General features: G+C 57.7%; 1 protein-coding gene across 3 annotated transcripts in view; it reads left to right on the forward strand.

Moving 5' to 3' along the window:
* The window catches only part of ACTN1 (actinin alpha 1), a 96413-nt gene that overhangs the window by 64027 nt on the left and 4745 nt on the right, over positions 1 to 27641 (forward strand). For all 3 annotated transcript variants that reach the window (XM_075530494.1, XM_075530492.1, XM_075530493.1), the window contains exons 4-17: positions 1991 to 2077; positions 3889 to 3976; positions 4479 to 4557; positions 7923 to 8004; positions 10071 to 10156; positions 16720 to 16812; positions 17900 to 18130; positions 19161 to 19308; positions 20787 to 20937; positions 21409 to 21517; positions 21891 to 22031; positions 23185 to 23367; positions 25321 to 25455; positions 26988 to 27167. In XM_075530494.1, the coding sequence (XP_075386609.1) occupies positions 1991 to 2077; positions 3889 to 3976; positions 4479 to 4557; positions 7923 to 8004; positions 10071 to 10156; positions 16720 to 16812; positions 17900 to 18130; positions 19161 to 19308; positions 20787 to 20937; positions 21409 to 21517; positions 21891 to 22031; positions 23185 to 23367; positions 25321 to 25455; positions 26988 to 27167 (1793 nt within the window). The remainder of the gene's footprint in view (positions 1 to 1990; positions 2078 to 3888; positions 3977 to 4478; positions 4558 to 7922; positions 8005 to 10070; positions 10157 to 16719; positions 16813 to 17899; positions 18131 to 19160; positions 19309 to 20786; positions 20938 to 21408; positions 21518 to 21890; positions 22032 to 23184; positions 23368 to 25320; positions 25456 to 26987; positions 27168 to 27641) is intronic.

Genomic DNA, 27641 nt, shown 5'->3' on the forward strand with positions numbered 1-27641 from the left:
AAACAAGATGTTCTTTGGGGGACACGCCGAGAGTGGCCCTTACCATTTAGCCGAGAGTGGCCCTTACCACTGGCCAGGTTACCCTCACGGGGCCAGAAGCAGGCGAGGGGAGGAAGTCGGCATTTCCACGTGTGTCACCTGGCCAGCCACGGGGACCATGACTAGCCTGATGTGTTTAGCTCCTTAAGGGGCTTGTTTGTGTCGTCCCTGCCTTCCGGCTTGGTGTGGGGGTGGGGATGGGGGAGGAAGCTTTTATAAAAGCTAATGGAATGTGTAGCATCAACCATCTAAAAAGCGTTTGTTGCTCGGACTGAGCACGGGGAGGCTGCCTCGCCACCATCTGGAAGCTGGCTGGCTTTTGGATACCCCGTGTTAATACCCAACTGATGGCAGTACGAGCTCGCTCACAGGGTGAGTCAGTGGGTCAGTCAAGGTGGCAGTTGCCCTGAATGGCACGGAGGTGGAAGAGGCTGACCTGGCTTCTCTATTTCGCCGGGGCTGGAGTCAGACCAGCCTCCCCGCTCCCTCCTTCTTTTCCTACTTGGACGCCGGCCCTTGCTCCTACCCCATTCTGCACCTATGCTGGGCTTGATCATCTGTGGCCGTGGCCCCACTGAACTCACAGGTGATGCTCACGGTTAAGGGGGTTTAGGAGGGGAGTCAATAGGTTACCACGGTCCTGTCTGCAAATGGCAAAGAGAGAGTCATTGGTCTCCTCAGCCAGCAGGGGGGGTCTCTCTTAGGTTCTTAGCCCCTTAGCCACGTGGTCCTTTGGCCTTTGCCTCTCTGGGCCAAGAAGCCAACCTGTCCCTCCACCTGATAGTCCCTTAGTGTCGGGCCAGGTGAGGAGAAGGTGTCCCGTAAGTCACGGCCCTGCCACTCGGAGTCTCCTTGCCACAGTCTCTGCCTGGTACGTCCAGTTGCGGTGGCCTCTGCCGCTTCAGACAGAGACGTCGGAGGTGCTAATCTTCAAGGTGCTCGGGGGTTCTTGGCTGCTTCTTCAGAGACGGCTCCTCCTTAGAGACAGAGGGGTGGTCACGGATCCTGACCAGTACCCTCTAATTGTGTACGCGTGCCCGATTTGCATAGCCTCATCCCCTCCTTGGTTGGGAGTTGCAGACTTGGGGAGAAGGGTCACGTTAAGACACTGCACTTCCCGACAGCATGTCTATAACAGATGTTGTTCAGCTTGCTACTTTCTGTAGCACTGGCTTTGGGGGGGATGGAGGGGAGCGGGGAACCTCCTGCTTGAGAACTGTGGTTGCCCAGGGCTCCTCTTCTCCCAGGGTTGTCGGGACATCCGTGATGGCTTAGAAACTCTTCTCCTACTCTCAATCTGCAGGGAGAGGCCTGCTGGTCCTGAAGACATCCCTTCCCAGTTGCCTTTGCTGTCTCCAAGAACAGCTAAGTCAACCATATGTGTTTGGCTAGGTTGACCAGAGAGACGAATCCAGTGACACTCACCTACGTGTGAGAAAGCGCTTTATATCAAAGATGAATTATATATGAAGAGCACAGCCCAGCCCAACTCAAGGTCATAAGTCCGCTAGAAGTCCCTCGTCAAGACTCATGCAGCCACGTGCAATGATGCAGAACGCAGGAAGTTATCACAGGCCCGGGGTGCAGAGTCCTGTGGATCCAGTGGCGGTGGTCGTATCACAGGGCTCTGGCAACAACCAGGTCAGGTAGCAGGAAGGTGAAGGCAGGTTCCCAGGACCCATCTTATGAGAAAGCCACACCTACAGGCTGATTGATACGTTGAACACCACTGCTACACTTGACACCACCCATGCCCTCTGGGAACACCTCTAAACAGACTTTTCTCCCGGGTACACGGGAGACTTTGTAATGTAATTTTTTATTGGGGTAGTTAGACCAGTCACGCAACCTTCACACAGAGTGTTCCGTGTACTGCATTTGCTCTTCACGTTCAGCCACCATCGTCCTTGAATAAAGCCTGCCCTAACGTGTCCGGCTGGTGTTTCCATAGAAATCGTGGATGGGAACGTGAAGATGACCCTGGGCATGATCTGGACCATCATCCTTCGCTTTGCCATCCAAGACATTTCTGTGGAAGGTAGGTCTCCTCTTCCCTGCGGCCACACCTCTGCCTCAATCCTCCATCTCTCGGGAAAGAGATGAGGCCCTTGGTCATGGGCCATGTCCTGGGCTTCTGACTGGTTTCTGGACCTTCGCCCGCCCTCACAGTCTATAGAGGGAAGAACTGTTTGGGGTGCTGGTTCTCACAGGCATGTTGCCCTCCAGGGAGCACTCACCCTGGGAGCACCCACCGTGGGAGCATCCAGGAGGTTGCCATGGGAGAGAGCAGATGTGTGGGAATGTAGGAAGAGTTGGTCCCATGGCTTCTGCCTCGCTCTCCGAGCGCCCTCTGGTGGCCGCTCAGCGAGCTGCAACTGTGTGGACTCTAATCTTTTTGATGGTTAAAGATCTGAGTTAAAATATCATGTATTGTTTTTACCTAAGTTTTATTCTTTCGTTGTGGTTAAAAATAATGTAATGGCATTTTCCATTTCAACACTTTTTAGACATGCAATTCAGCTGCATTAATGAAATGTATTATGTTACATTACCTTACAATTGTTTCCAAATTTTTTCACCACCACCTACACCCCCAGTCACTGTTATCATTTTATTGGGGGGGGTGGGGCTTGTACAAATCTTATAACAATCCATCCATTGTACTAAGCACACTTATACCTGTGTCGCCATCAACATTTCCATAACATTGTCTTTCTACTTGAGCCCTTGGTATCAACTCCTGTTTGCCCCTTCCTCCCCCACCCTCTCACCCTTGTGAATCCTCGTGATCAGTTATATATTGTTGTTATTTCGTGTCTTACACTGTCCGTTGTCTCCTGTCACCCTCATTCTGTCATTCATCCCCCTGGTGGGGGAAGGGGTGGACTTTATAGCCAACTTGCAATGGGCCCCAGTCACTCTTAACAGAAGCTCAGGCACCGGAATCCTGAAATAGTTTTGCTCAGAATCATCTAAAATGAGCACAGTGGGGTCTAAGATTGCTTCGCTAGGGAAGCCTTAGTTTCATGTTTGGGATGCGTGCAACCCCGTGAAGGCCCCCACTTGTTGGATGAAGTGGTTGAAAGGCCCACAGTCGTCCCGTGGACACGGTTCTGGTTCATGGTTACGGACCTGAATCTGTCGTTCAGATCGCCTCCTTGTCAGCATTGAACCTTTTGGGCCGACTTATTGTCAGTCCTGACCGAACCGTTCTGTGACACGGCTGAGACAGCGCGCGAACTGGGAGCTGTGTTAGATGCTGAAGTGGGATCACATCGCGGGCACACTCTGCTGGGTGCCGTGTACTGCTGAGGGGAAGGTCGAGGGTAGCCCTTCTGGGCTGAGGCACCTCTCGCCCCTCAGGCATCCATGACAGGTGGCTACTTCATACACTATCAGGAAGCCTGTCTTGTAGATGGAAACAGAATCTGACCAGAGCTCTGCCCATTCTTACCACACTGCTGGGTGCACTCCACGCTGGCACAGAAAGGCCCCTCCCTGGAGACTCTGGTTCCTTAGACTCCACAGGCCAGTAAAGCCCTCCTCACCAGCATGGTGCCCTGGCATAGGTCGCCACCTCACTGTTTCCCTACCATCTTGTTCATACAGGGGGCAGGGGAAAGACACTTCTGCCAGTGTGGCAGGCCGTGTGCTCAGGATTTCAGTGTGAGGTGCCTGGTTGCTTCTCTGCTGGGTGAAGAACTTTTCAAACTCTTGTCAAGGGGATGGTCCTCAGGAGCGGCAGGGCCCTCTGGTCGAAGGCGTAGGGCCACGTGGGCACAGTGGGGTGTATGTGTCCCTGCTCCCCCACTGGCGTCCCTGCCCACCCCTCCTCTCCCTTCACCACAGAGACCTCAGCCAAGGAAGGGCTGCTCTTGTGGTGTCAGAGAAAGACGGCCCCTTACAAGAACGTCAACATCCAGAACTTCCACATAAGGTGAGTGACTGCTCTAGAACCCGCCTCTCTCCCCCCTAGGGTGCCCTGGGCAGGGCCCCTGGGTTGGGTCCGTCTCAGCTCTAGCACAAACACAGCAGAGGCTTTATGGGATGATGGATGTATCACCATCCATTAGAATCCTACGCCCCCAGCCCCTTCCCAGGACAAGCTGCTGCCTGGGTACATCCCAGGTGACGCTCATGCTACTGAGAAGTTCCGACTGGTGCAGAGCCGGCTAGGGGCATAGATCTGGGGGTGGGAGGGTAGATGGGGCGGGCTTGTCCCAACTGGCCAACACCCCACATCATCTCAGTGCCTCGGTCCATGGCAGGGAGGCGTGAATGCCCCTCCCCTCCTGCCTTCCCCCGACTCCCCATCTCTGGGAACAAGACACCCCCGCTGCTTAGTGTAGTGCCTTTGGCTAGTGCCGAAGGGATGCAGCCAGGGAGTCTGTCCATCTGACCTCACTCACTGGTTCGCCCACCTTCTCTTCCTGGGACAGCTGGAAGGACGGCCTCGGCTTCTGTGCCTTGATTCACCGACACCGGCCTGAGCTGATCGACTACGGGAAGCTACGAAAGGTACGTGTGCTCTCCTTGCACCCACTGGTCTGGGGCTGCTACAACAACAACAACAACACAATATCACAAGGGGGTGCCTTTAAAGAACAGACCATTATTTCTCACTGTTCTGAGGCATGTGAAATATGCACGCGGATTCTAATCGCAGGGGTCAATGGAGTGCTGGCAGTGCTGTGGGCTAGGCGGAGCCCTGCTAACTGCACGGGCGCCAGTGCAGACCCGCCAGTCGCTCTCTCCACAGGAGAAAGATGAGGTTGCCCGCTCCCATAAAGATCTGCACTCTCATAAACCCTTTACAGGGTGTAGTCATCTCCCGCTCCCAGCCCGCCAAAGAAAGGCGTCAGGCGCTCAGCCATTGGAGGCCAAGGGAGCTTGGTAGGCCAAGGGAGCTTTGCACCCAACCCAAGCCAGGGGTATTTCTAATGGCGTGAAAGTTGGAGTGTGTACCCTCCAGACACAACCGCTGGAGACAAATGTGTGCATAAGCAAATGTGGTGAAGAAAGCTGATGGTGCCCGGCTATCAAAAGATATAGCGTCTGGGGTCTTAAAGGCTTGAAGATAAACAAGCGGCCATCTAGCTCAGAAGCAACAAAGCCCACATGGAAGAACACACCAGCCTGTGTGATCACGTGGTTCCGAAGGGATCAGTTATCAGGCATCAAAGAATAAAAAATCATATCATTGGCTGCACACCTCCATGATACGATCACTGAGGACAAACAGGTGCATAAGCAAATGTGGCAAAGAAAGCTGATGGTGCCCGGTTATCAAAAGAGATAGCGTCTGGGGTCTTAAAGGCTTGAAGGTAAACAAGCGGCCATCTAGCTCAGAAGCAACAAAGCCCACATGGAAGAAGCACACCAGCCTGTGCAATCATGAGGTGTCGAAGGGATCAGGTATCAGGCATCATCAGAACAAAAAAATCTTACCATAGTGAATGAAGGGGGAAGGGCAGAATGGAGTCCCAAAGCCCATTTATCGGCCACTGGAGATCCCCTTGCAGAGGGGTCTAGGGGAGGAGATGAGTCAGTCAGGGTGCAATGTAGCACCGATGAAAAATACAACTTTCCTCTAGTTCCTAAATGCTCCCCCCCTCTCCCCCCCATCATGATCCAAATTCTACCTTGGTAGTCTGGATAGAGCAGAGGATGTACACTGGTGCAGATAGGAGCTGGAGGCACAGGGAATCCAGGGTGGATGATTCCTTCAGGACCAGTGGTGTGAGTGGCAATACTGGGAGGGTAGAGGGAGAGTGGGTTGGAAAGAGGGAACCTAATATAAGGATCTACATGTGACCTCTTCCTTGGGGGACAGACAACAGGAAAGGGGGTGAAGGGAGACGTTGGACAGGGCAAGATATGACAAAATAATAATTGATAAATTATCATGGGCTCATGGGGGAGGGGGGAGCAGGGAGGAAGGGGAAAAATGAGGACCTGATACCAAGGGCTTAAGTGGAGAGCAAATGTTTTGAAAATGATGAGGGCAATGAATGTACAGATGTGCTTTACACTATTGATATATGTATGGATTGTGATAAGAGTTGTATGAGCCCCTAATAAAACGTTAAAAAAAAAAAGTTGGAGCGCAGATAAGGTTAAACTGGAGAAGAATGGATGCACTTGAATTAGGGGATGGACAAGGATCCTGAGAGTACCGTGGACTGCCGGAAGAACAGACACATCTGCCTTGGACAAAGTACTGCCCGCGTGCTCTTTCGAAGCGAGAGGGGTGAGACTGCCTCTCAACCTTTGGCCACGGCTTCCGGGGAGAGCAGTCCCTGGGGAATGGCGTTGTGCCTGGTGGTGAAGTCGCAGGGCAGAGAAGAAGACGACTGTCGATGGGATGAGGGCGCAGGGGCTGAAACAGAACACGGACAGCAGGGACTAAAGGCGGCGCAGCTGGGCGGTGGCGTTTCACGCCCTGGAGCCAGGGTCACTGGGCTAGAAGGAAGGGCTGGCCCGTAACAGTGGGGGCGCCGCAGCTCCCCTTGCTCTCTGCCCCTCTGTTGTTTTCTTTATCCCAGTCCGCTGCCCTCTGCCCCTGCCCATTTCCCCTGCTTCTCAGTCTCTTCCCTTTCCATTCAGGGGCGTCACTGTTAACTGTTGTCTGCCGCCCACATCCGAGCACAGACCCGCCCAGCTGCAATAGGAATGGTTTCCTGGAACAAGAGGTGGCCGGAGCCAAAGGGCGCTGCCGGGGGCCAAGCAGACTGGGATGCTCCTGCCCTCCTGCGCGGCCTTGGGGTCGGTGGGGAGAGCTGGTGGTCTGTCAGTCCAGCTAGTGAGCGTCACCTGGGGCCTGGAAACGGTCAGCCGCTGCTCACAGCCCTGGGCAGATGTGCCCACCGGTGTCTGGCTGAGTTTTTGCCATCCTGTCGGCTGCCAGAGACTTCCAGTGATGAGCCCTTTCCTCCTGAAGGCACCTCCAGGGACTGGGCTTCTCTCTCTGCTCCACCCTGTCATCCTCACCACGAGAGATGGGGAAACAGAGGCCCGGGCTGACGACCGCGACCGGCTCTTGTGCGTCTGGGGAGCCAGGAAGAGGGCATGGTTTCGGCGAGGTCCTCGCTCTGTCTACCGTGTTTTCTTTCGTTTGGATTTTTGAACCTGTGATTTGGGAGCCAGTTTTCCGTTTGCTCGCTCGCACACGCTTCACCTGTGACTGCTGGCCATGCCCACAGGGTAAACGGCCACAGGCCTCTTTGCCCTCCCTGGGGCTCCCGTGCCCTTCTGTCCCACCCTCTGCCTCGGAGCTCCACTCCCTGGCTGTGCTGCTTGCTGCTACTAGGCCGGTGAATGATCCTTGAGTGTGTTTTCCGGTCAGGGTTGGTTTCTTTAGGAGGCAGGCGCCGCCAAAATAGGCAGCCCACCCACTGCCATCTTATCGATTCCAACGGGCCCCCTGGCTGTGGATCCTTAGGACAAACAGGTGGCCTCATCTTGCTCCTGCAGAGCAGCTGGTGGGTCCAAACTGCCGACTTGTGGTCCGCAGCCCAACGGGAGCCCACCTTGTCGCCAGGGCTTCATTCCGGGCATAGGCGGGCATTCTGTGGGGTGTGTGCACCAAAGGGAACCGATATCGGTTACCCACGTTGGAGTGCCACCTGGCTGGGGCCGAGCAGAAACCAGAAGCAAGACTGCTGGTGCTGAGACCAGTCCCCTTCCCCTCGTCGCTGCCACAGCAGCTAGGATGTCCTCCTACACTCGGCCCGTGACCTCTGGCCCAGGGGCAGCCTGCCTGACCCAGGAGCTGGGAGCGGCTGTTACAGAGTCCTTCTGCCCTCCAGCTCTGGTCTGGCGGTCACCTCGGGACAGTTGGGGTCTGGTCTGGGCTCTCACTTCATCACCCCTTGCCCCCCTAGGATGACCCTCTCACCAATCTGAACACTGCCTTTGACGTGGCAGAGAAGTACCTGGACATCCCCAAGATGCTGGATGCTGAAGGTAAGGGGTTCCTGCCTCTTCTCCCACTGTCTCCCAGCAGCCCGGGGCCGGGGGTGGGAGTAGATAGGGCAGCACCCTGAGGATGAAAGGGGGAAGCCCTGGGACTCCGGAGTCCCCCGAGGTTCTGCGAGAGGCGGGTAGCTGACGCTGAGGAGGGCTTGGATGTTGGTGAGGCGGGTAGCTGACGCTGAGGAGGGCTTGGATGTTGGTGCAGAGGCTGCCTAGGGCTGGCCAGAACCCCAACGAGGGCTGTGCAGCCTCCGGCGAGGGGGCTCGGCTCAGCACCGCAGCTGCACTCCTCTCTGGGCTTCCAGCCCCAGTACCCTGGCTCACAGATCCCAGCCCGAGCCAGTGGGTCCCACGCAGAGTCGGGAGAGCCAGTGTCCCGGTGAGGACTGGCTTCCCTGGCCATGCCGAGGCCCGTGCGTGCCAGACCTTATAGCCGGCCACCGCCTTGTGGCCTTTGCTGTTGAGTTTGACCCGATCATCATGTCTTCACAAAAGACAGCCCTGGGTGGAAAACCCAAGTCTTCTTGTCCATGGAGCCAGCCCATCACCTCTCACTGAGGGGAGCTGTGCTGGACGGAGCAGAGGCACGGAATGTCTCTGGAGGGAGGAAGGGCCTGCTTCAAGGCTGAGCTCAGTCTCATCTCCTTGCCCCCATCTCCATCCTGGCCCCACCTGCTCGACCTCGGGCTGCCTCTGGCTGCCTCTGTTTGGGGCATGGCTGCTCAGGAAGGGCCAGGGTGGTTTGCAGAGGCAGGTGGGGACCGTGGTAGCCACCAAGGCTGCTTCCACGTCTCCACTTTCTCCTCTCCTACCTACCTGGTACCCTTATTTTTTAAAGATCATTTTGTTGGGGGCTCTTACAGCTCTTCCAACAATCCACACATCGATCGCACAGAGCGCATTTGTACATAGGCTGCCTCCCGATGTCTTTTGGACCTCATCATCATTCCAAGAAAATTTCCAAACACATCATCCCAAAGCGGAGAGGCGTATTCAGGAAGCTCCCACCATCAGATGTGACAGTTAACTGAGATTTTTTACCACACCTGCTCAATCTGGAATTTTCTCCCCCATACACACTTCCAGATCTCTGCCGTATACACAGGGATTTTCACACCCACGGCAGGCACTTCTTCACAGGCAGACCAACTGGCTGAATGGCCGCCCAGACAGCTGTGGCTCCAGGCTAGCTCTTGCCTCCATCCCTCCGATGAGCTCTCCTTCCCACCTTACAGAGAGAGGCTGAGCTGAGGCAATGTCTAACAGGGAAAACCATCCCTAGAGCCACCCTAAAAGGGCCACCAGTTTAGCAGACAGAGACAGGGTGGCCCACCTCACCTTCTACATCATCATTCGGTCCATCCATCCATCTGCCCCTGGTTTGTGAAAGTACATCCCCGTGCTCCCGAAAGGCCTTGTTCAATGCTTGCCCCTCCACGAAGCCCCCTGGCATTGCCTTCTCACTCCCCGTACCTCCCTTGCTGGACTACTGCTGCCACCTCCACCACCCCCACCCCCGGCACGTTCCCACCCTGGGCCAGGCTGGTGTAGTTGCTGTCCGTGCCCCCAGCTGGAAGCCGAGGGGCAGGCGGTGTGTGTGTGTGTGTGTGTGTGTGTGTGTGTGTGTGTGTGTGTGATTCTCCCACACAACAATCAAAACCACTCTACCTGACCGCCTGACGTGAAGGGTCTCTGGTCGCTCACCACGCGGCCTTTTAGAGCTGGCTGGCCTTCCCCGGGAGCTAAGAAAGCGGGACACAGAGGACACAAGTGGTTCTCTTTCTTAACTCTGCTCACCCAGAGCACATCCCCTTCCTGCCGTGGGGCTTCTCGCAGGGCCAGGGCCTCGGTCCCCAGAGCATTTCTTATTCTGGGATGCTGATGCGTGTCCTCGGTACGCCACCAGCGAGCTCATTCCTTGAGTTGTGTGTTCCTGAGGATGGAAGCTGGCACCGCAGTGCGGTGTGGCTTGGGCTGACCGTGCTGGCCAGGAGACCTGGTGGAACCGTGTCAGGAGATGGCAGTGGCGTGCTCTGACTCTGGGTATCTCTTGACAGACATCGTGGGAACGGCCCGACCGGACGAGAAAGCCATCATGACTTATGTGTCCAGCTTCTACCACGCCTTCTCCGGAGCCCAGAAGGTACCTGGGCCCCCAGCTCCTTCCATACCCAGCACACCTCATGCCGGACTCCCAATCCATGACCCCCCTTCCTGCCCACCCCTCCCAGGTCTCTGGATGATGTGGTTTCTTTGGTAGAGGTAGTGGCTGCTCCTCCCTCCCCATCCCCAGTGGCTTGTTTCTGTTCGGCTAGCCCACCCTGATCCTCCTCATCTTCCTCCACCGTATCCAGAAACATTCAGCCTAGTGTTCCCTCGGGGACGCAGGCGGCTGGCGGGCTGTGCGGTGTAAGCAGACCAGGTGCTCTGCCAGCCCAACGGTGCCTCCGTTGAAGCGACTGCAGGAGAGGGGTCTGGGTGGGGGGGACATCTCTTCACAGCCTGGAGAGATATCTCCTGGCCTCACTTAGCTGTCTTGTTTGCCAGGTGCTCTCCATTAATGGACTCGACCTAGATAGCCTGTCCAGCCCTGTGGACACCCTGCCCGAGTGCCCCATGTCGTTACTTGCTCTCTCTGTCCCCTGTGTTAGTCTGGGTAGACTAGAGAAACAAATTCATAGACACTCATGTGTATAAGAAAGAGGTTTATCTACAAGAGCAATTGAATATTGAGAAAATATCCCAGCCCCATTCAGATCAAGTCCATAAGTCCGATATTAGCCCCTATGTCCAATACTAATCTATAAAGTCCTCTTCAGACTCATGCGACACATGCAATGACGCCAAATGCAGGAAGATCCCAGGTCGGTGGGTGTGAAGTCTTGTGTATCCAGTGACGGTAGAAGCATCTCAGTGCTGGCAGGGGTCTCCACATGGCTCCTCTAGTTCCCAGGGCACAGGGTCTATCAGTGTGGTGCCCTGTGTCTTGTCAGGAGAGCGTCTCTCAGGGAGTGAGTCTTGAGTCTTATCAGTAGAGGGCTTCCAAGGGAGTGAGCAAAGAGGGACAGTGTCTCCCACCTCCAAGGAGGGAAAGCAGGGGTTCTCAGAATCCTCAGGAGGCCACACCCACACAGAGGCCTCATTGGCTAGATCCCAATTGACAGGCTAGCCTCCACCCCTGTACTCTTAATCCTCAAATTGACACCAGATTATGTCACTCCTACACTCTCACCCCCAGCCGTAAGCACAGCCCCTTACAGGGAGGGAGGGAGGTGCTCAAGGAGCCTGAGGTTACAGCCAGGCTTGGCTCAGGCACTTTCCTGCACGTATACCCACGTGGGCGTGCAAGCACACGCGCAGCAGGACCCCAGAGCCCCAGGCTGTCCTGTGCTCCTGCAAACACCCACCTCCGCATGGAGTCTGAGGCCTTGCCTTGAAATGCATGGTGGGCACCCCGCCTCCCTGCGGCTGCCCGAGCTCTCCTGTCCATCCCTGGCCTCGTCTCCCTGCCCCCTCTCCCGCCACCATCTCCGCTCCTCTTCTCTTTCTACTCCTTTCCGTCCCTTCTGTCTGTCTGTCTGTCTGTCTGCCTGCCTGCCTGCTCCGTGTCTTCTCTCTGTCCACCATGGCTGTTTGGTTTGCTCTGTGCTGCTGCTGCTGCGGAACTGCTCCTCAACCTCTTCTCCTTCTCTGTGCAGATGTGTAGGCACGCTAAGGCCGGATGGGAAGGCCATGTGACCTAATGTTTCATGTCACTGCCACGCCTTCTCGGGGGCGCAGAAGGTGAGCTCTCCCCGGCCTCGCCCACCCTCCCTGGGCCCTCAGCCCAGCTCCTCGACCTCCCAGGACTGGAGGAAGGTGCTGACAAGGCCCTTCTCCCTTATAGGGGACAGGGCGCTCTCAGAATTTGGCCAGGACACTTTAAGGCTGTCCTCTTGAGCCTCCGCCCTGCTCCCTAGGCAGAGAGCAGCCCACAGAAACCCCTTCCCTGGGCCCTGAGTCCGAGCCCACACTCCTGGCAGGACAGCCCTGGCTCTGCTCTTGCCCGTCCCTTCAGTGTCCTAGACCCCCTCGCTCCTCTGCACCGGCAAGGCCATCCTGGTGAGTTGAGCCAGAATCAGGCAGGGAAAGGTATTCAGGCCAGAGGCTCAGAGCCCTTCCTGATCCTTGTCCACCAGGCCTGCCGTGAATGGTTGTGCAGGTTACGTACCACCCCAGGATGCCTTGACTGGAGGGCACCATCCACAAGGCAGATGTCAGAGACAGGGATGCTACTGAAATTAACCTGTCGATGGCAGTAAGAATGCCTGGTGACAAAATCAGTATGAGATCTGCTCAACAGGAGCACCCAGAGGAAGAGGTTCTTTTAAAACCGACGATGACCGGCTAGCAGCAGCCCTGTGCCCTGCCTGGGTGGGCACTCCCAAGCCCTCCTCACCATCCTTCTAGGACCACTGGTTGAGAGCCGGGAGAGTAACTTCCTCTCATCGGGGTCGTGGTGTTCCGGGCCACCCTCACTGCTGCTTCTGGACCTCCCTCCCCCCGCTGCAGCACCCTCTCCACCTCCTCTGCCCCCTCACCCCTACCTTTCAGGCAGCATCTACCTTCTCGCCTCGCCCACCCCTGGTGGTCTCAGAGCCACAGCCCCACGCAGGCTCTCTCCAGCTTCCTCGCTCCTCTCCTGGTTCTTCCCCTCTCCTTCAGAGGCTCCGTCCTGGGCTCCCTGCCCACTGACACTGGCGTGCCTGTCTCTGAAGCGCCCCCTTCCCCCCGCCCCTGTGTTCTGGTGGATGGCAGTGCTCGGAAGAGTGTATCTGTGTGCGCGTGTGCAACAGCCTGCTCCCCACAGGTCTCCCCCGCCTCCTCCCGTGCCCCTTCCCCTCATCCCTGTTGCAACCATTTCATGCTCCTTCCGTCCCCACCCCAGGACAAGGTCATGTGACAAGGAACCAGCTGGGTTTGGGTGGTGGTGGGGGGGGGATGGGAAGGGGCGGCGTTCCTATTTTGTCCTGGCCTAGGGGTCTTACCTGGAGTCACCCTGGCCATTTCAAAGTGCTGAGCAGATTGGTGGGAGGGGATCCCACTTCTCTTTCTGGGGGGGGGCGCAGATAGAGGAGGAGCCTCCTTCACCCACCCGGAAGCGCTCCCAAGCCCCAGCCTGGTGCTCTGAGGGACAGGCCGACGGGGCTGATGTGAAGGTGGGCCGTGCTGGGCACCTCAGTGGGTCTGCAACTGGAGGGTGGCCGCTTGGCCCAGGTTCTGACCCTGCCTAAACTCCTGCGGCACAGAGGCTGTGTTTGCGCGTGGACAATGTGGGTTCACGTTCCTGGTCTGTTGGGGAACGAACGGGTCTGGGTAACACCCTCTGAGGCCTGAACCTTCACCCTCGCTGGTAAGGGACCCTGTCCCTGACCTTGAGGGACTGCTTCCACCTGGGCGATGTGTACTGATGTAGATGGCTGCCTGCTGTTGGATCCGTGGGAGGGAGGGGCAGGGAAGGGCGTCCTGCTCAGGGGCTCCGTGTGGACTGGGCAGCGGGTACACTGCATTTCAGGAAGTCGACCACGGCTTCTCCCACATGGCCACGGTCAGGAGTCCCAGGGCCTCCGTGCCGGCTCTTGCCCAGGTCTCAGTGGAGTGAAAGCCCGAGGGCCAGCCACACCCATCCCGGGGGCCCCTGGGGCTGAGCCCCCTCCTGATGTGTTAGCTGGACTGGGACCGCTGTGGATTGAGGAGGAGGGACAGGCGAGGCAGTGGGTAGCTGTGGGAGGAAGGACTGGGTAACTAGTTCGACGAGGGGGGATTTCACAGAAAGGGTCCCCTCCAAGCTCGCCGAGGCCCTCGGCCTGGTGACATTGGACTGTGTTGAGATGGGCGATTTCGTCTTCATTTAAGGGTGGTCTTCTCTAGACTCGACCTGCTGCAGGCAAGCTCCAGGGATGATAGTCCAGATAGTTTTAAAAGTCACTGTCAAACTCAAACCAAACCTCGTACTACTAGTGCCCGTGAAAGTGGTTCCTGGAGGAGATGGAACTGCCCAGGGAAGGTTAGCGGGCCTTTCTGGAAGCTGTTTCCCTTTGTGCCTGGAAACCACCATTGCGTTCTGCACCTGCAGCAGCTCTGCTCAGCCGGCAGAGGTCCCTCGCTTGATCAGCCTGCTTGATCCCATGCATAGTCTTCCTGTCTCAGGGAAGTCTGGGGCTCGGGCTCTGCTTCACTGGGTTTAAGGGGAAGGGTAGGGGTGGGATGGGCTCCTTCCACAGTCGCTTCCATTTCCGAGTTTCTTGTGGCGATCGGGACCTTCCTGCACTCTAGAATAGATCTCGCTTCGGGACTAAAACGCACGGCCACCTAGTCGATGCGGCTCAGAGCGACCCTGCGGAGCAGGGTAGAACTGCCCAGTGAGGTTCTGAGACCATAACTCTCGACAGGAGTAGAAAGCGCTGTCTTTCTCCCAAGGAGCAGCTGGTGGGTTCACGCTTCGGACCTCGGGGTTGGCAGCCCCGGGCACCACCACTAAGCCACCGCTTAGAAACAAACACACTGCATTGGAGTCTATGCCAACTCACAGTGACCCTGTAGGATGGGCTAGAACAGCCCCTGTGAGGCGCCTTGACGAAATCTATGGGAGTAGTGAGCCTCTTCTACCTCCTGAGGAGTGGCTGCTGGTTTCGAACGGCTGACTTTCGGGTTCGCAGCCCAGTGTCACCCTGTGTGCCACCAGGGTTCCACAAAACCGCCTCTACCTGGTGCTGGCTGTTTTCTTCATGGGTGGGGTTCTTGGATAGCTATGAGGGAAAAGTCAGCGACCTGGAGAATGGGGAATGGTGGGGCAGGGGCAGCTCTCCCCCTGGGTGCCCCCAGCGAGCTTCAGAGCAGGCTGCCGCCTTCTGTAGAGAACGGTCTCTTGCTTCAGGAAGCTGCTGCATTAGATCCATAGACTGATTGCCTGGCGACAACCAGGCCTCCTGGCAGTTTCTCCCCCTGGTGAGGCCACGCTGGGAGGGTGAGACCCGGGCTTGGCCAAGAGGTTGGGTTTTGGGGAAAAGTCTCCAGGAGGCACATTCCAGAATCTCCCTGGATGTCTTCCAACAGGAGTGCCCTTTGGCCCTGGCTCTGCACTCGATGAGTAACCTAAAGGTTGAGGGGGATTCGGGCCCCTCTTTGAGTGCTTTGGAAGAAAGGCCTGACACCACACCCCTCAACCAGTAAGCATGTCGCTCAGAAAACCAGCCCTGAGGAGCAGTGCTGCTGACCTACAGCATGGGGTTGGAGTCCACCGGCGGTGATAGGTTTGGTTTGGTTTAGTTTGGTTTGGGCTGCGGAACTGTCAGCTGTCAGCAGAGCTGAGGGATGGTGGCCAGACCCCCGGCACATGTGTCCTAGAACCCCAAAGAACGTGGACCTGCAGCTGTCAACCTGTTTGATGCATTGATACAGTTGCGGCCCTGGGTCCCGGATTCCATGGCAGATGAGTTGAAAGTCAAGGTGATGGTAGCCCTGTTTAAGTCATGCGGAGACTCATTCTGACCTCAGCTCCCTGTCGCCTCTTCCATGGTCACCTGTGTTCTTACAGGTGTGTCCGCGCCAGAGGAGAGCGAGGGGCCTTCTTGCCTTGCTGGCCGTTGGCCCTCCTAACTGGCAGGGCCACCCGCTACCACCTTTTATGGGTACATGGCCTGCACAGGGCCCTACTTGATATCTGGGGCCTACGTCTTTGGGGTGGGCTTGGGGGAGGACTTTTTTCTCCAGGCTGGTCCGTTCCCCGTGGTTACCTGGTTCTCAGGAGGGGTGACTTCTGGGTTTCCGTGTGAGGAGGGGCCAAGGTATCTTCAAGACCGAGTAGGGTTGGGGGCAGGGGCTGAGGTTTTGGATGTGACCCCCACTTTGGAGGACATATGTGTGCCACTCACTGCTCTTTTAGAATCTCAGCCCATCTGGTCCTAAAGGGCAGGGGCCCCTCTTGACTTTGCATCTGCGAGGGCCTTTAAGAGCTTCCCGATTGGGAGTGGGGGAGGGGATGAGGAGCTGATACCAAGGGCTCAAGTAGAAAGAAAATGTTTTGAGAATGATGATGGCAACAAATGTACAAATGTGCTTGACACACTGGATGGATGGATGGATGGATGGATGGATGGATGGATGGATGGATGGATGGATGGATGGATGGATGGGGGGATTGTGAAAAGAGATGTAAGAACCCCCAGTAAAATGATTAAAAAAGAAAGAAAAAAGAGATTCCCACTGGAGGACTCACAGTCATGAATTGGGGGGGGCAGGGGGGGCGCCTAGGTCTCTCCAGCTTGAGAAGTTCTTCAAGGAAAGCCCACCGGGAACTCCCAGCGTCTGGCCCTTCGTTACCAGAAAGGCCTCCTGGTGCTGCACCTGGGTTATCTTGTTCATCAGCCAGTTGCAAGGCCCGTCTCTGGGACCGTTGTCACCGGCTGGTCACCCTTCTCGGCTCCCAATGTTCCCCCGGGACTGAGGCGTGCCGGTCCTTTCTCTCCTTGCCTGGGACCCGCCGTGCGCCTAGCATTCCTCGGTGAATCTCATGTCGTGCTGGGTGTGAGCCTTGGGTCTCGCCTGTAGTGACTTTCCCTCGGGTCCCTCCAAGCCGGGGCCCTGGGGCGGCCTTGTCGGCTCAGGGGTATGCCACGGGCCCCGCAGCTGGAGGGCAGACCCTCACCTGCTCTGTCTTGTTGCCAGGCGGAGACAGCAGCCAACCGCATCTGCAAGGTGCTGGCCGTCAACCAGGAGAATGAGCAGCTCATGGAAGACTACGAGAAGCTGGCCAGTGATGTGGGTACCCGGGCTCCTCCTGCCGGGCTCCGGGCTCCACCACAGTGAACAGTCTGTGGTTCCCGCCTGGCTGCTCGGAACTCCCCCAGGTCTCCCCGGAAGGGAAACAGAAGTTGGGGGGGGGGGGCGTGTGGCAGGGCGTGTTTCAGGGAGCTGAGGCTCTTAGCGTCAACACATTCTGAACCTGGGACGTCTGTCCTCCCCCCCCCCCCCCCCCCGCCTCAGTTTTCTCACGGGTACAGTGAGAGCTGAGCCAGGGGCTCTTAAAGACCTTTCCAGCCGCCAGGGGCTGCTCTGTGGGTTTCTCAGAAACCAGGAACAAAGCGTGTGTGGCTGCCACGGAGTGGTGACCCTAGGACATGGCAGCCCTGGCCGCCGGCTGGCCTGCTGGTTGGGAGTAGGATGGGGGTTATTGGCATGTCTACTGCTGGCTACATGAAGTGGCCCCGTGAGCTGTCCCGCTCAGGCTCCTGGGTTCAAGCCTCCACTCCACATCCTAGCTGGGCCCTCACAGTCAGTCACGTCACCTCGAGGTGCCTCCTTTGTCCCCGCTGCAACTTGGGAACATCTGTAGCACTTAACCTTACAAGACTCCCTGGATGATCCAAATTCGCAAACTCAACGCAAGTGCCCGGCCGTCTGTTTCTTGTGGCTGCTTATACGCGTCCTCCCTCTCCCACACACATGCCCTCGGCTCAGGAGAAAACCAGCCAGCTCATCCCTGCGTGTGCCCCACTCCAGAAGCCCACCCCTGCCCTTTGGAGCCCAGGGGACCCCTTTCTAGAATACTTGATGTTCAGGTGGACAAGGGCCTGAGGGAGCAGCTAGCTCTTGGCCCATCCATTGTGCAGATGGGGATGCTGAGGCCCAGCCTGCTGGTAGCAGAGCTCCGGCCTTCCCACCTGCAGTAAGCGTTCTTCCTCTTGCAGAGCCGGGCTTGGGAGGTGCTGGCTGTGAGTGCCTGCCCTGCAGGGTCCCCCAAGGGAACCCCTGGAGTGCATGGGAAGGGTCGGGGGCGCCATCATCTGGTGTATGCCTGTGGGAAGGGCCCGAGCCCCCAGCCTCCGCTTGCCCCTCCCTCCCCCAGCTGCTGGAGTGGATCCGCCGCACCATCCCCTGGCTGGAGAACCGGCTGCCCGAGAACACCATGCAGGCCATGCAGCAGAAGCTGGAGGACTTCCGCGACTACCGGCGCGTGCACAAGCCGCCCAAGGTGCAGGAGAAGTGCCAGCTGGAAATCAGCTTCAACACGCTGCAGACCAAGCTGCGCCTCAGCAACCGGCCCGCCTTCATGCCCTCCGAGGGCCGCATGGTCTCGGTGAGCGAGCCGCCGGCCACCCACTGCCCGAAGCCTTGGCCACTGCCGGCCACAGGATAACCCCACTGCTCCTGAGCCCCGGGAAGGGTGCCTCGCTCCCAGGCTTGGGCCCTCTGCCTCTGCTCCCCTAGCCCCTCAGGCACCCTTGCCTTTCCAGCACCCATGTGGGTGCCTGGGGGTGGCCAGAAGAGCAGGAGACAGTTGGACTTTCTGGTAGGGTCTTGGTGGTTTTCCAATCACTTTTCCAGACAGCCTTTCATGACGTAAAGAGGTCGTGGTGTTTTCATAGGATACTTCAAAATACCAGTGAACAAAATGTGGAAAAGGGAAAGGACCCATCCCAGTACTGATTTTTTAAATTCCTTTTTAAGATCCTTGTAGTCTTCCTGTGGAAACATTATTTGAAGGGGATCTTTAAACAAGAAAACCCAGCCCTTTGCCAATCAGTGGGTTCCGACGGATAGCTGCCCTCGAGGACAGAGCAGGCTCATGACCCCGTGACCTCCCGCCTCCCATCGAGGGGTGCTTGTGAAGAAGGCTGGGTGGGGCTTGATTCTCAGGCAGCTGGACGCACCTCACCACAGCTGTCTCCAGCGGACTCTTCACTTCCATGTTATGACACCCCTCCCCCCCTTTCCTGGTTGGCCCTGGGACAACTGTCCTTTAGCACGAAGACACGTGTGCACTAGAGGCCAGCAGTGGACGCAAGTGGGGTGCGGGCAGGGAGGCAGGACCCTGGGGCATGTGTAGCTTGAAGGAAGAGTGACAGGCCTTTGATGGTACCGGTGCTATTTAGAACACCGTGCCCTTGCCGGAGGCACAGGGCTGAATCCTGCCTTGCAGGCCGCCAGCGGGGAGCACTGAGCAGATTCTAGAAGACCCCCTCCTTTGGGCATATTCAGCTCAGCGCCGGGCTGATGGGGGCTGCAGGGCCATGCTGGTGGGAGGGTGGGTGGGCTGGTGGACGAGCGGGTGGCGTGGGGCCGCCGGGCCCTGACCCCGTGACCTCCTGCCCCCCCCCCCCCCCCAGGACATCCACAATGCCTGGGGCTGCCTGGAGCAGGCGGAGAAGGGCTACGAGGAGTGGCTACTGAACGAGATCCGGCGGCTGGAGCGGCTCGACCACCTGGCTGAGAAGTTCCGGCAGAAGGCCTCCATCCACGAGTCCTGGACCGACGGTGAGGCCGGCCTGGCCCGACCCCGACCCTGGCCCCGCGGCCAGCCACGGCCCTTTCTTCTCCTGCTTGGTTGTGGGCGCCCTCTCCTTCTTTGACAGCAGGCAGGGCTGGGCCGCCTCGGTTGGCTTCTGCACAGGGGGAGGTTTGAGGGTGCGGGGAGGCCCCGTGTGTGAAACGTGGAGAGAGGGCCCAGCCCAGCTCAGCGAGAAATGTCTCGCATTCTTGTCACAGCGAGGCGCTCTTCCTCCCCGGGGTCTGTGAGCCTGGGCTTTGCACCCAGACCTCTGCCTCTCAGGCTGAACGGGTGGCCACCATCTCGTTAGCGCCAACTCCTGGGGACCTGCTTTGGCCTGGGTGGGGCTGTGTGCTCCAACAGAGGCTCGTCCACGGCCAGCCGGGGCTTCACAAAGCCCTCGCGAGCGCAGGAGTGGCCGGGAGAGATGGGTGGGCTTGTCTGTAGGGTCTCTGTCTTCTGGTCTTGCTAGAAGGTCCCCTGGGGATTCTGGGCTGAAGAAAAAGGAGGGAGGGAAGAAACGTCGTATTGGGATGCAGCCCTCAACCTCGAAGCCCCGCCTTCGTGGACCGAGGGGCGCTGAGCGTCTCTGCAGACAGGGGCTGGGGCTGGGCCGGGAGCAAGGCCTGGCCGGGGTCTAAGAGCAGTTCCCGAAATCGCTTCTCTTGCCCACTCTGCTCACTTGGAAACATGTCCAAGAAATGCAAGGCCTGCCCCGCTCGCCAAGGGCAGAGAGCCGCGCACCTAATGGCCCCTCCGGCTTGGGTGCCCACGAGTGGCCATGCTGACTGTCTGCGGGAGCGTGACAGCCACCGTAGCTGGTGAAAGTCTAAAGAGGCCTTCGCCGGAGGTGTTCCCCGCATGTTGTAAATGAACACGGTGCTCTGCGTGCTCGCCTGCCCTGGGTTCCTCTGCAGCCTTCATACTTACTGGGGGTGCAGTCGTTAAGGGTTCAGCTGCTAACCCAAACGTCAGCGGTTGGAGTCCACTGGTGGTTCCAGGGCGGGGTGAGAGACTTGGTCACCTGTCCCCCAAAAGGTTACAGGCTAGGAAACCCTGTCGGGCAGCCCACCGATCCAACTTCCTCCCGAGCCACGTTCTGTGAGCCTCTGAAGTACTCCTCCTGGGATCGTCAGGAGCCCTGGTGCCTTAGGGGTCACACGCTGGGCTGCCAGCCTCAAGGACGGCGGTTCGAAAACACTGGCCGCCCCATGGGAAAAGATGAGGCCTTGCCCTTCCTTAAAGAAAGGTGGACGGTTCTGCCTGCTCTAGAGGGCCGCTGTGGGTCTGCCGAGGTGCCATGGCAGCGAGTTTGGGCATGATGCGCCCTGGTACTGTGCTAGTTCGTTCACTCTCGAGCACCTCCTTGGGCTGGGGAGCTCCTGGGGCCCTGCGGGTGGGTGGTAGGGGCCGAGGAGACCGGCCCCTGGCTCCTGCCCAGCCCGTGCCCCTCTCTCTGCACCAGGCAAGGAGGCCATGCTGCGGCAGAAAGACTATGAGACGGCCACCCTGTCCGAGATCAAGGCCTTGCTCAAGAAGCACGAGGCCTTCGAGAGCGACCTGGCCGCCCACCAGGACCGCGTGGAGCAGATCGCCGCCATCGCGCAGGAGCTCAAGTAGGCCCGCCCCTGCCCGGTCCCTGTCACCTACCCCCCCTCCACCCCCACCCCCTGCTTGCCTTTCCCAGCTCCTGTGGGGTGAGGGGATGTGGCTGTTACCGGTGAGGTGTGTGGGTCCACACAGGTGCGGAGGCAGTCAGTATACAAGACAAAGATGAGGGCCCTGTCACAGGCCTTCCATGCTTAGCCGTGGCTAGGACAGAGCCAGCGGGCCCCTGAATCGTGGTTCTGAGCCTGAGCTGCTCTCAGGGCCTCGGCAGGACCCTGCTCTTGGGCTTCGGGGTCAGGGCTGCCGGCTCTTCCAGCCAGTGTTGGATGCGAGCCCTTGGAGAGAACCGCTGTCCTGGTCTAGCCCCCTCCTTTCAGAGGGGCGGGGAGGAGGGAGCACAGTGGGGTCCCTCCCACACCCCTCAGGCCCAGCCCCCCCCAGGCGGCCCTGACTCCTCGGCTCGCCGCTCCTCTCTGCAGTGAGCTGGACTATTACGACTCGCCCAGCGTCAACGCCCGTTGCCAGAAGATCTGTGACCAGTGGGACAACCTGGGGGCCCTGACTCAGAAGCGGAGGGAAGCGCTGGAGGTGAGGGCCGTGCAGGGAGAGCTCAGCCACAGCCAGCAGCTGGAGGCATCCACTGGGTCCCCTGACCCCCATCCCTGGTCTCTCTGTCCCTCGTTCCTTATCTCATCCTTCGGGTCCGGGCCACCCACTAGCCCAGCCACTTGAGAGCTTCTGTCTCTCACTGAGCAGACTCTCTGGGCAGGGCAGGCAAGGTCAGGGGGTGTCCTTCCGGTCCACGTGGGACCTGCACCCCAGAGAAGGGTGCTCCTCCGCCTGCGTTAGCCCAGTGCTGGCCCACCTGGGTTTGGGGTCCAGCCAGGAAGATCTTGAGGCTACCGGGTGGGGAGTTGTGGTAGCCCGCTGTTCAAGATGCCCCTCCCCCCGGCCCTCCCAGCGGACGGAGAAACTCCTGGAGACCATCGACCAGCTGTATTTGGAGTATGCCAAACGGGCCGCCCCCTTCAACAACTGGATGGAGGGGGCGATGGAGGACCTGCAGGACACCTTCATCGTGCACACCATCGAGGAGATCCAGGTGGGCACGGCCCCTCCCCTCCCAGGGACCCTGGCTGAAGCTGGAAGAGGATGGCAGGGAAGGTTTACAGAGGGGTCTCCCCTCCCCAGAGATAAGCAGCCTGACCAGACAGTCTGCACGTACCAGCAGATACCCGGGCCAGTTCAACCTCCCTTCTGCACACGAGCAGTAGTCTTATCTTACACACACGCTGCACTTACTAACATGACTCAGGGGTCCAAAGACCAGGCCGTTAGATGAAATTGGCATGATGCTAAGTACCACCCCCCACCCACCTACCCCATGTGTCTGGCTTTCTTGTGCACAGCTCCTCAGAGCTCACAGATTCTTGGCGGTGGCAGCGGTGGTTGGATATTGTCCACCGCCTCCCAATGGATGGAGGACCCTGCTAGTCCTCCATCCACTCTGACCCACACAGTCCTCTTCCCGCCTTCCCCCGCCAACCTCCCCACCAGCATCTTCAGCCCCTCAGCTGGCCTTCCCCGGCCTTCCTGCAGTGATGTGTCCCCACATCCCCTGTCGTCAGACCGAGATGCCAAAGATGAATGGGAGAAGGTGGCCCACACAGTAGACCACCGTGCCTCCTGTGGCCCAGCCAATGCCAACGCCCCAGTGTATGTGGGAGTGGCACTCAGGGTGTGGCATGGTCCTGGGTGGGGCCTGCACCATTTCAGGGTGCCGCCTGAGCTGATCCAAGTGGTTGTAAATGGGAAATGTCAGGTGATTGTGAGGAGCAGGTATCCACCGTATCCTGATCCGAGTAACTTCCTTGTGCATCGTTGTCTGTCTAAAACTTTCTGCCAAGAGCTAAGGAAGCCCTGTGGGGAGGGAGAGGGGGTCTGCAGGGAAGGAAACGTCTGAGGACACCCCTGGCTCCTAATCTGACGGGCGGGAGGTAACAAGATGGCACCGTATGGTGACTTCGGTCTGCCCCAGCTCCAAGCTTGGAGCCGTGACTTGGATGGCTCTGCCTTTACCTCCCCGGGGCCAGCTCTGCCACCTGGTTCTCGGGCATGCACATCCTTCCTTGCCTGCCACCTCTGGTCTCCCACCGGCAGTGGGTCCCGCGCTCATCTTGCCTAAAGATGGCGCCAGTCCCTCTGGGTGAGTGTGCCTGTCCTGCCCCCCACCCCCGGCCCCCATCTCTGTCCAGGGACTGACCACAGCGCATGAGCAGTTCAAGGCCACCCTCCCCGATGCTGACAAGGAGCGCCTAGCCATCCTTGGCATCCACAACGAGGTGACGAAGATTGTCCAGACCTACCACGTCAACATGGCGGGCACCAACCCCTACACCACCATCACGCCGCAGGAGATCAACAGCAAATGGGACCACGTGAGCTGACGGGGCGGGGTGGGCTGTGAACGGAGCCACTGTAAGGGGTGGGATTTGTGTCTGTCTGCCTTTGTCTTACTTTTTCATTGGTTTTCATCCATCCCACTTATCCGGATCAATTCCACATCCTATTGCCCCTGTATTCGTTTTCTAAGGATGCCCTTAAAAGGAGCGGGGGGCCTGTCCTCTTCACAGTTCACTGTTCTGGAGCGAGAATTGAAATCAAGGTGGTGTCAGTAGGGTCGTTAGAGAGGCCGTCGTCTTTGTCTCGAGTGTGTAGTAGCTTGACCTCGGGCACTCCTTGGCTTGTGGCAGCGCACCTCCGGTCTCTGCCTCCGCACGCTGTCCTCCCTCTGAGCCTGTCTCTTTTGGACTCTTCTTTTAGAAGGGTAGCAGTCAGGGGGCCATCGAACTAATAGAATCAGTGCATCTGCAAATAGACTATTTCCAAACAAGGTCACATGCACAGGTCCTGGGCGTTAGGGTTTGCACTTACCTTTGAGAAATGCTAATCCACCCACATTAGTCAAGAAGCAAATGTTTATTTGTTTATTAACAATATTCTCTTTATTGTAAATTAGTTGGGGGGTGTTTACATTTCAGATCATCAACCTTGTATTTAATAGTTTAATCAAACTCCCTATTCCCCCCTCCCTCCAAGAGCTTACCCATCACCCGATCTTGGGTTTCTCTTCCTCTTTCGGGTGCTGTCTTCTCCCATTTCACCCAAGTCCACACCCATCAACATCTAGCCCATTGCTTTCTCTGCCCTCAGATGCCCTCCGCCACCTGGAACGCTCCCATACTCTGGTATGGAAGTCTTTTTCTCTTATTTGATCATTTGTTTGCTTTCTCCCCTCATAGCAGTGGTTTCAAATATTTGATGACCTTTTGTGATTGGCTAATTTCACTCAGCCGAATGTGCTTCAGGTCTGTCCGTGCCACGAGGCACTTTGATTTCCCCGTGTGTGGATGTACCACCGTCTCTCCACCCACCCATTCCTTTGCTGTACCCCTCTAGGCGGTTTCCACCGTCTTTGCTCTGATGACCAGTTTTGGTCACATGGGCGCATGTGTCCTGCTGTCGTTTGCCTGTGCTTCTTTAGGATATACACCCAGCCAGAGGCTCTGCTGGATCATGTGCAATGTCTAGTCCCAGTTGTCTGGGCCAGCCCCAGGCTGTGCATATGGTATGGTTCCCCCCAGCAGGTTCCAGGTCCCCGGCAGCCTCTCCTGCAAGTGTTACGTTAACTGGGCTGTCAGAGTCAGAGGCTACCTTGTTTTGATTTGCATCTCCCAATGGCTAATGACCGTGAGTGTCTGTTTCCTCATGTGCCCGTTGGCTGTTTGAGGGTTGTCTTTGGTGAACTGGCTGTTCACGTCCTTTGTGCAATGGTTCGTTGGGCTGGCTTTTTCCTATTGAGGTGTTGCACTTTTCTGTGGATTTCAGACATCAGTTCCTTGCCAGTTGCCCACAGTTTCGTTTTCCTGGTCCTCGGGTTCCCTTTGTACTCTGTTGACGGAGGGTTTGGATACACATTGCTTCTTGTTTGTAAGCCCCACTCATTTCCCGTGTGTGTGTTCCCTTAGTTGTAGTTAATAGTACATCTGTACCCTGCAAGAGGGCCTGTAAGCCCGTCTCTGTTTTCTCACTGATGATCTCTACATGTCTGGTTTTCACACGCTCCATCTTGAGTGCATTTTGGGGCACCCGGGGTGAGGTGTGGGCCCTGCTTCCTTCTTCTGTGGCTGGAGAGCCAATTTTGCCAGCCTCATTTCTTGAAGAATCTCTCTTTCCTAGCAAGAGTGAATGAACCTGCATTTCCAGAATGGACCGGCATTTTGACTCCCAACTGCACAACCCAGCTACCCTTTGCCTCACAGCCCCTCTGTTTGCCTACGGGGAAAGCCAGATGGCAGCCGGCCCCAGCGTCCCATGTTGCAACCCCCCAGGTACGGCAGCTGGTGCCCCGGAGGGATCAGGCCCTGACGGAGGAGCATGCCCGCCAGCAGCACAATGAGCGGCTACGCAAGCAGTTTGGGGCCCAGGCCAATGTTATCGGGCCCTGGATCCAGACCAAGATGGAGGTGGGTTCTGCCGTGGGGGCAAGAATCATGGCCTCTCACCCCTTCCCAGAGCCATGTCTGACAGCCGGCCTTGCCTTGTCTCTTGGGCGGGACAAGTGGGAGCTGTGGGTCGTTAGTCCACATTTGGTCTGCTAACCCGCCGAGGAGCATGGGGGCCTGTGCAGGGAAGGCCTGACTTAGAAGCAAAGACCAACCCAGGGACATACCATGGAAGAGCCACAGGAGCAGGGCACTGCCACGGGAGGGATCAACTCCTGGGGTGGCTGGTTTGGCTTGGCTGGCTGACCAAAGCCAAACCAGACTCTCCCATGAATCAAAGCCCACTCACAATGACCCTATAGGACAGGAGAGAACTGCCCCTGTGAGTGTCTGAGACTGTCACTCTTACGGGAGTAGAAAGCCTCATCTTCTCCCAAGGGGTGGCTGGTGGTTTCGAACTGCTGACCTTGCGCATCGCAACCCAACACGTAACCACTCTGCCACCAGGACTCCTCTATCTGGTTGGCCAGGTCTGGTCTCCCTTTCATCCACCCGTTCCCAAGCGGTGAACTTGCCAAAGATCAATGAAAGAACCTCCCAGAAAGTAAAGCATATCTGGAGTGGGGAGAGGGGAGCTGCTATCTGAGGGCTCAAGAAGAAAAATGATGTTTCGAAATTGATGATGCCAGCCATTGTGCATGACTGCTTGATATAATGGGTGTGTGGCTTGTTAGAGAATATATGGAAGGGCTCCCGATAAAATGATTTATTAAATATAAAAAGAAAAAGAAAGAAAAGCATGCCTGGGGCCAGCATAAAAGCACGTGGGCAGGTGTGTTGGTTAGCTGATGGGGAGCGAGACCACTTGGGCAAGGATTCGGCATCTGAGTCAGTCCACATTAGTGGCCGCCACCCGCCTTATCACCAGCTTGGCACATTGTCTCAGGGGCAAGAAGGCTGACGTGAGTGACAGAAATGGGGATTGGGCTTGGCTTGCCCAGATTGGTGAACTGCAGGCATCCAAGAGTAGCAAGAGCAGGCCACTGGCCGCTACTGTGACACCCCGCCCTCCCTTGCCCCCCAACCCCCTACCCCCCAACCCCCTACCCCCCACCCCACCCCCCGTTGCTGATGCTGTGAGGAACTGACTGGCACAGCAGACACCGGCTCCCTGTGGGGGCACCGGATGGAGATGAGATTTGAGGAAGGGGTTTGAATGACATGCAAAAGCATGAGCATTTAGCTTAGCAGCCCCCTCCATCCTTGAACTGAACAGTGACCTGGCATCCCCCCACTGGGGTTGATCCACTGGGTGATGACAGTCCTGGGACAGAAACCTTGTGGTGCTGTTTCCATCCTGAGGTCCCAGGTGTGTGTTGCCTTACCTGTCGTGAACACCCGTGCCACGTGTGTCCTGCTCCGAGCGGACCACCGATGACAAGGGCTAGGTTCCATCCTCTGAGGAATTGACCATGGCCCTGGGGGGGTCCCTGGGGGACTGCGGGGGCTGTTGGAGGGGAGGGTGACCCGGCGTCTCCTCCCCGGGCGTGCAGGAGATTGGGCGGATCTCCATCGAGATGCACGGGACCCTGGAGGACCAGCTCAGCCACCTGCGGCAGTATGAGAAGAGCATCGTCAACTACAAGCCGAAGATGGACCAGCTGGAGGGCGACCACCAGCTCATCCAGGAGGCGCTCATCTTCGACAACAAACACACCAACTACACCATGGAGGTGGGTGCGCGGGCCCTGCTGCTCGCCCCTCCGTCGCCCCAGGAAGCTGCTCACCGTCGGGGGGCAAACTGTGGCCCCGCACGCTCTGGGTTTCTGATCTTCAGTGCTTTTGTGACTTTCCCATGCAAACTCTGCTTGGTGAGAGGGCAGGTTTCGAGGCCCTGCCCCCAGAATAAGGTTCACTAGGTCCCTTGGCCCAGGGAGGGCCGCAGGAGTCACGGGCACCGCTGGTGATTCTGGTGGGAGTAGGCTCCAGGCTGGCTCCGATACCTGCCTTCCTGGTTTGGACAAGGAAGCAGGGAGAGAGAGAGAGAGAAGAGAAGAGAATGTGCGTGAGCGTGCAAGCATCCTATAATCTCGCCCAGGACCATCTCTACTAAGGACCACCCTGAGGTGGCTGGCCTTTGTTGCCCTAGGCAATGAGTGCTTCCGCTGCACCCAGAGCCCATTCTCCCAGGAGGCTGCCTTGGTCTC

This window comes from Tenrec ecaudatus, chromosome 14 (assembly GCF_050624435.1).
Source record: "Tenrec ecaudatus isolate mTenEca1 chromosome 14, mTenEca1.hap1, whole genome shotgun sequence".
NCBI lineage: Eukaryota > Metazoa > Chordata > Mammalia > Afrosoricida > Tenrecidae > Tenrec > Tenrec ecaudatus.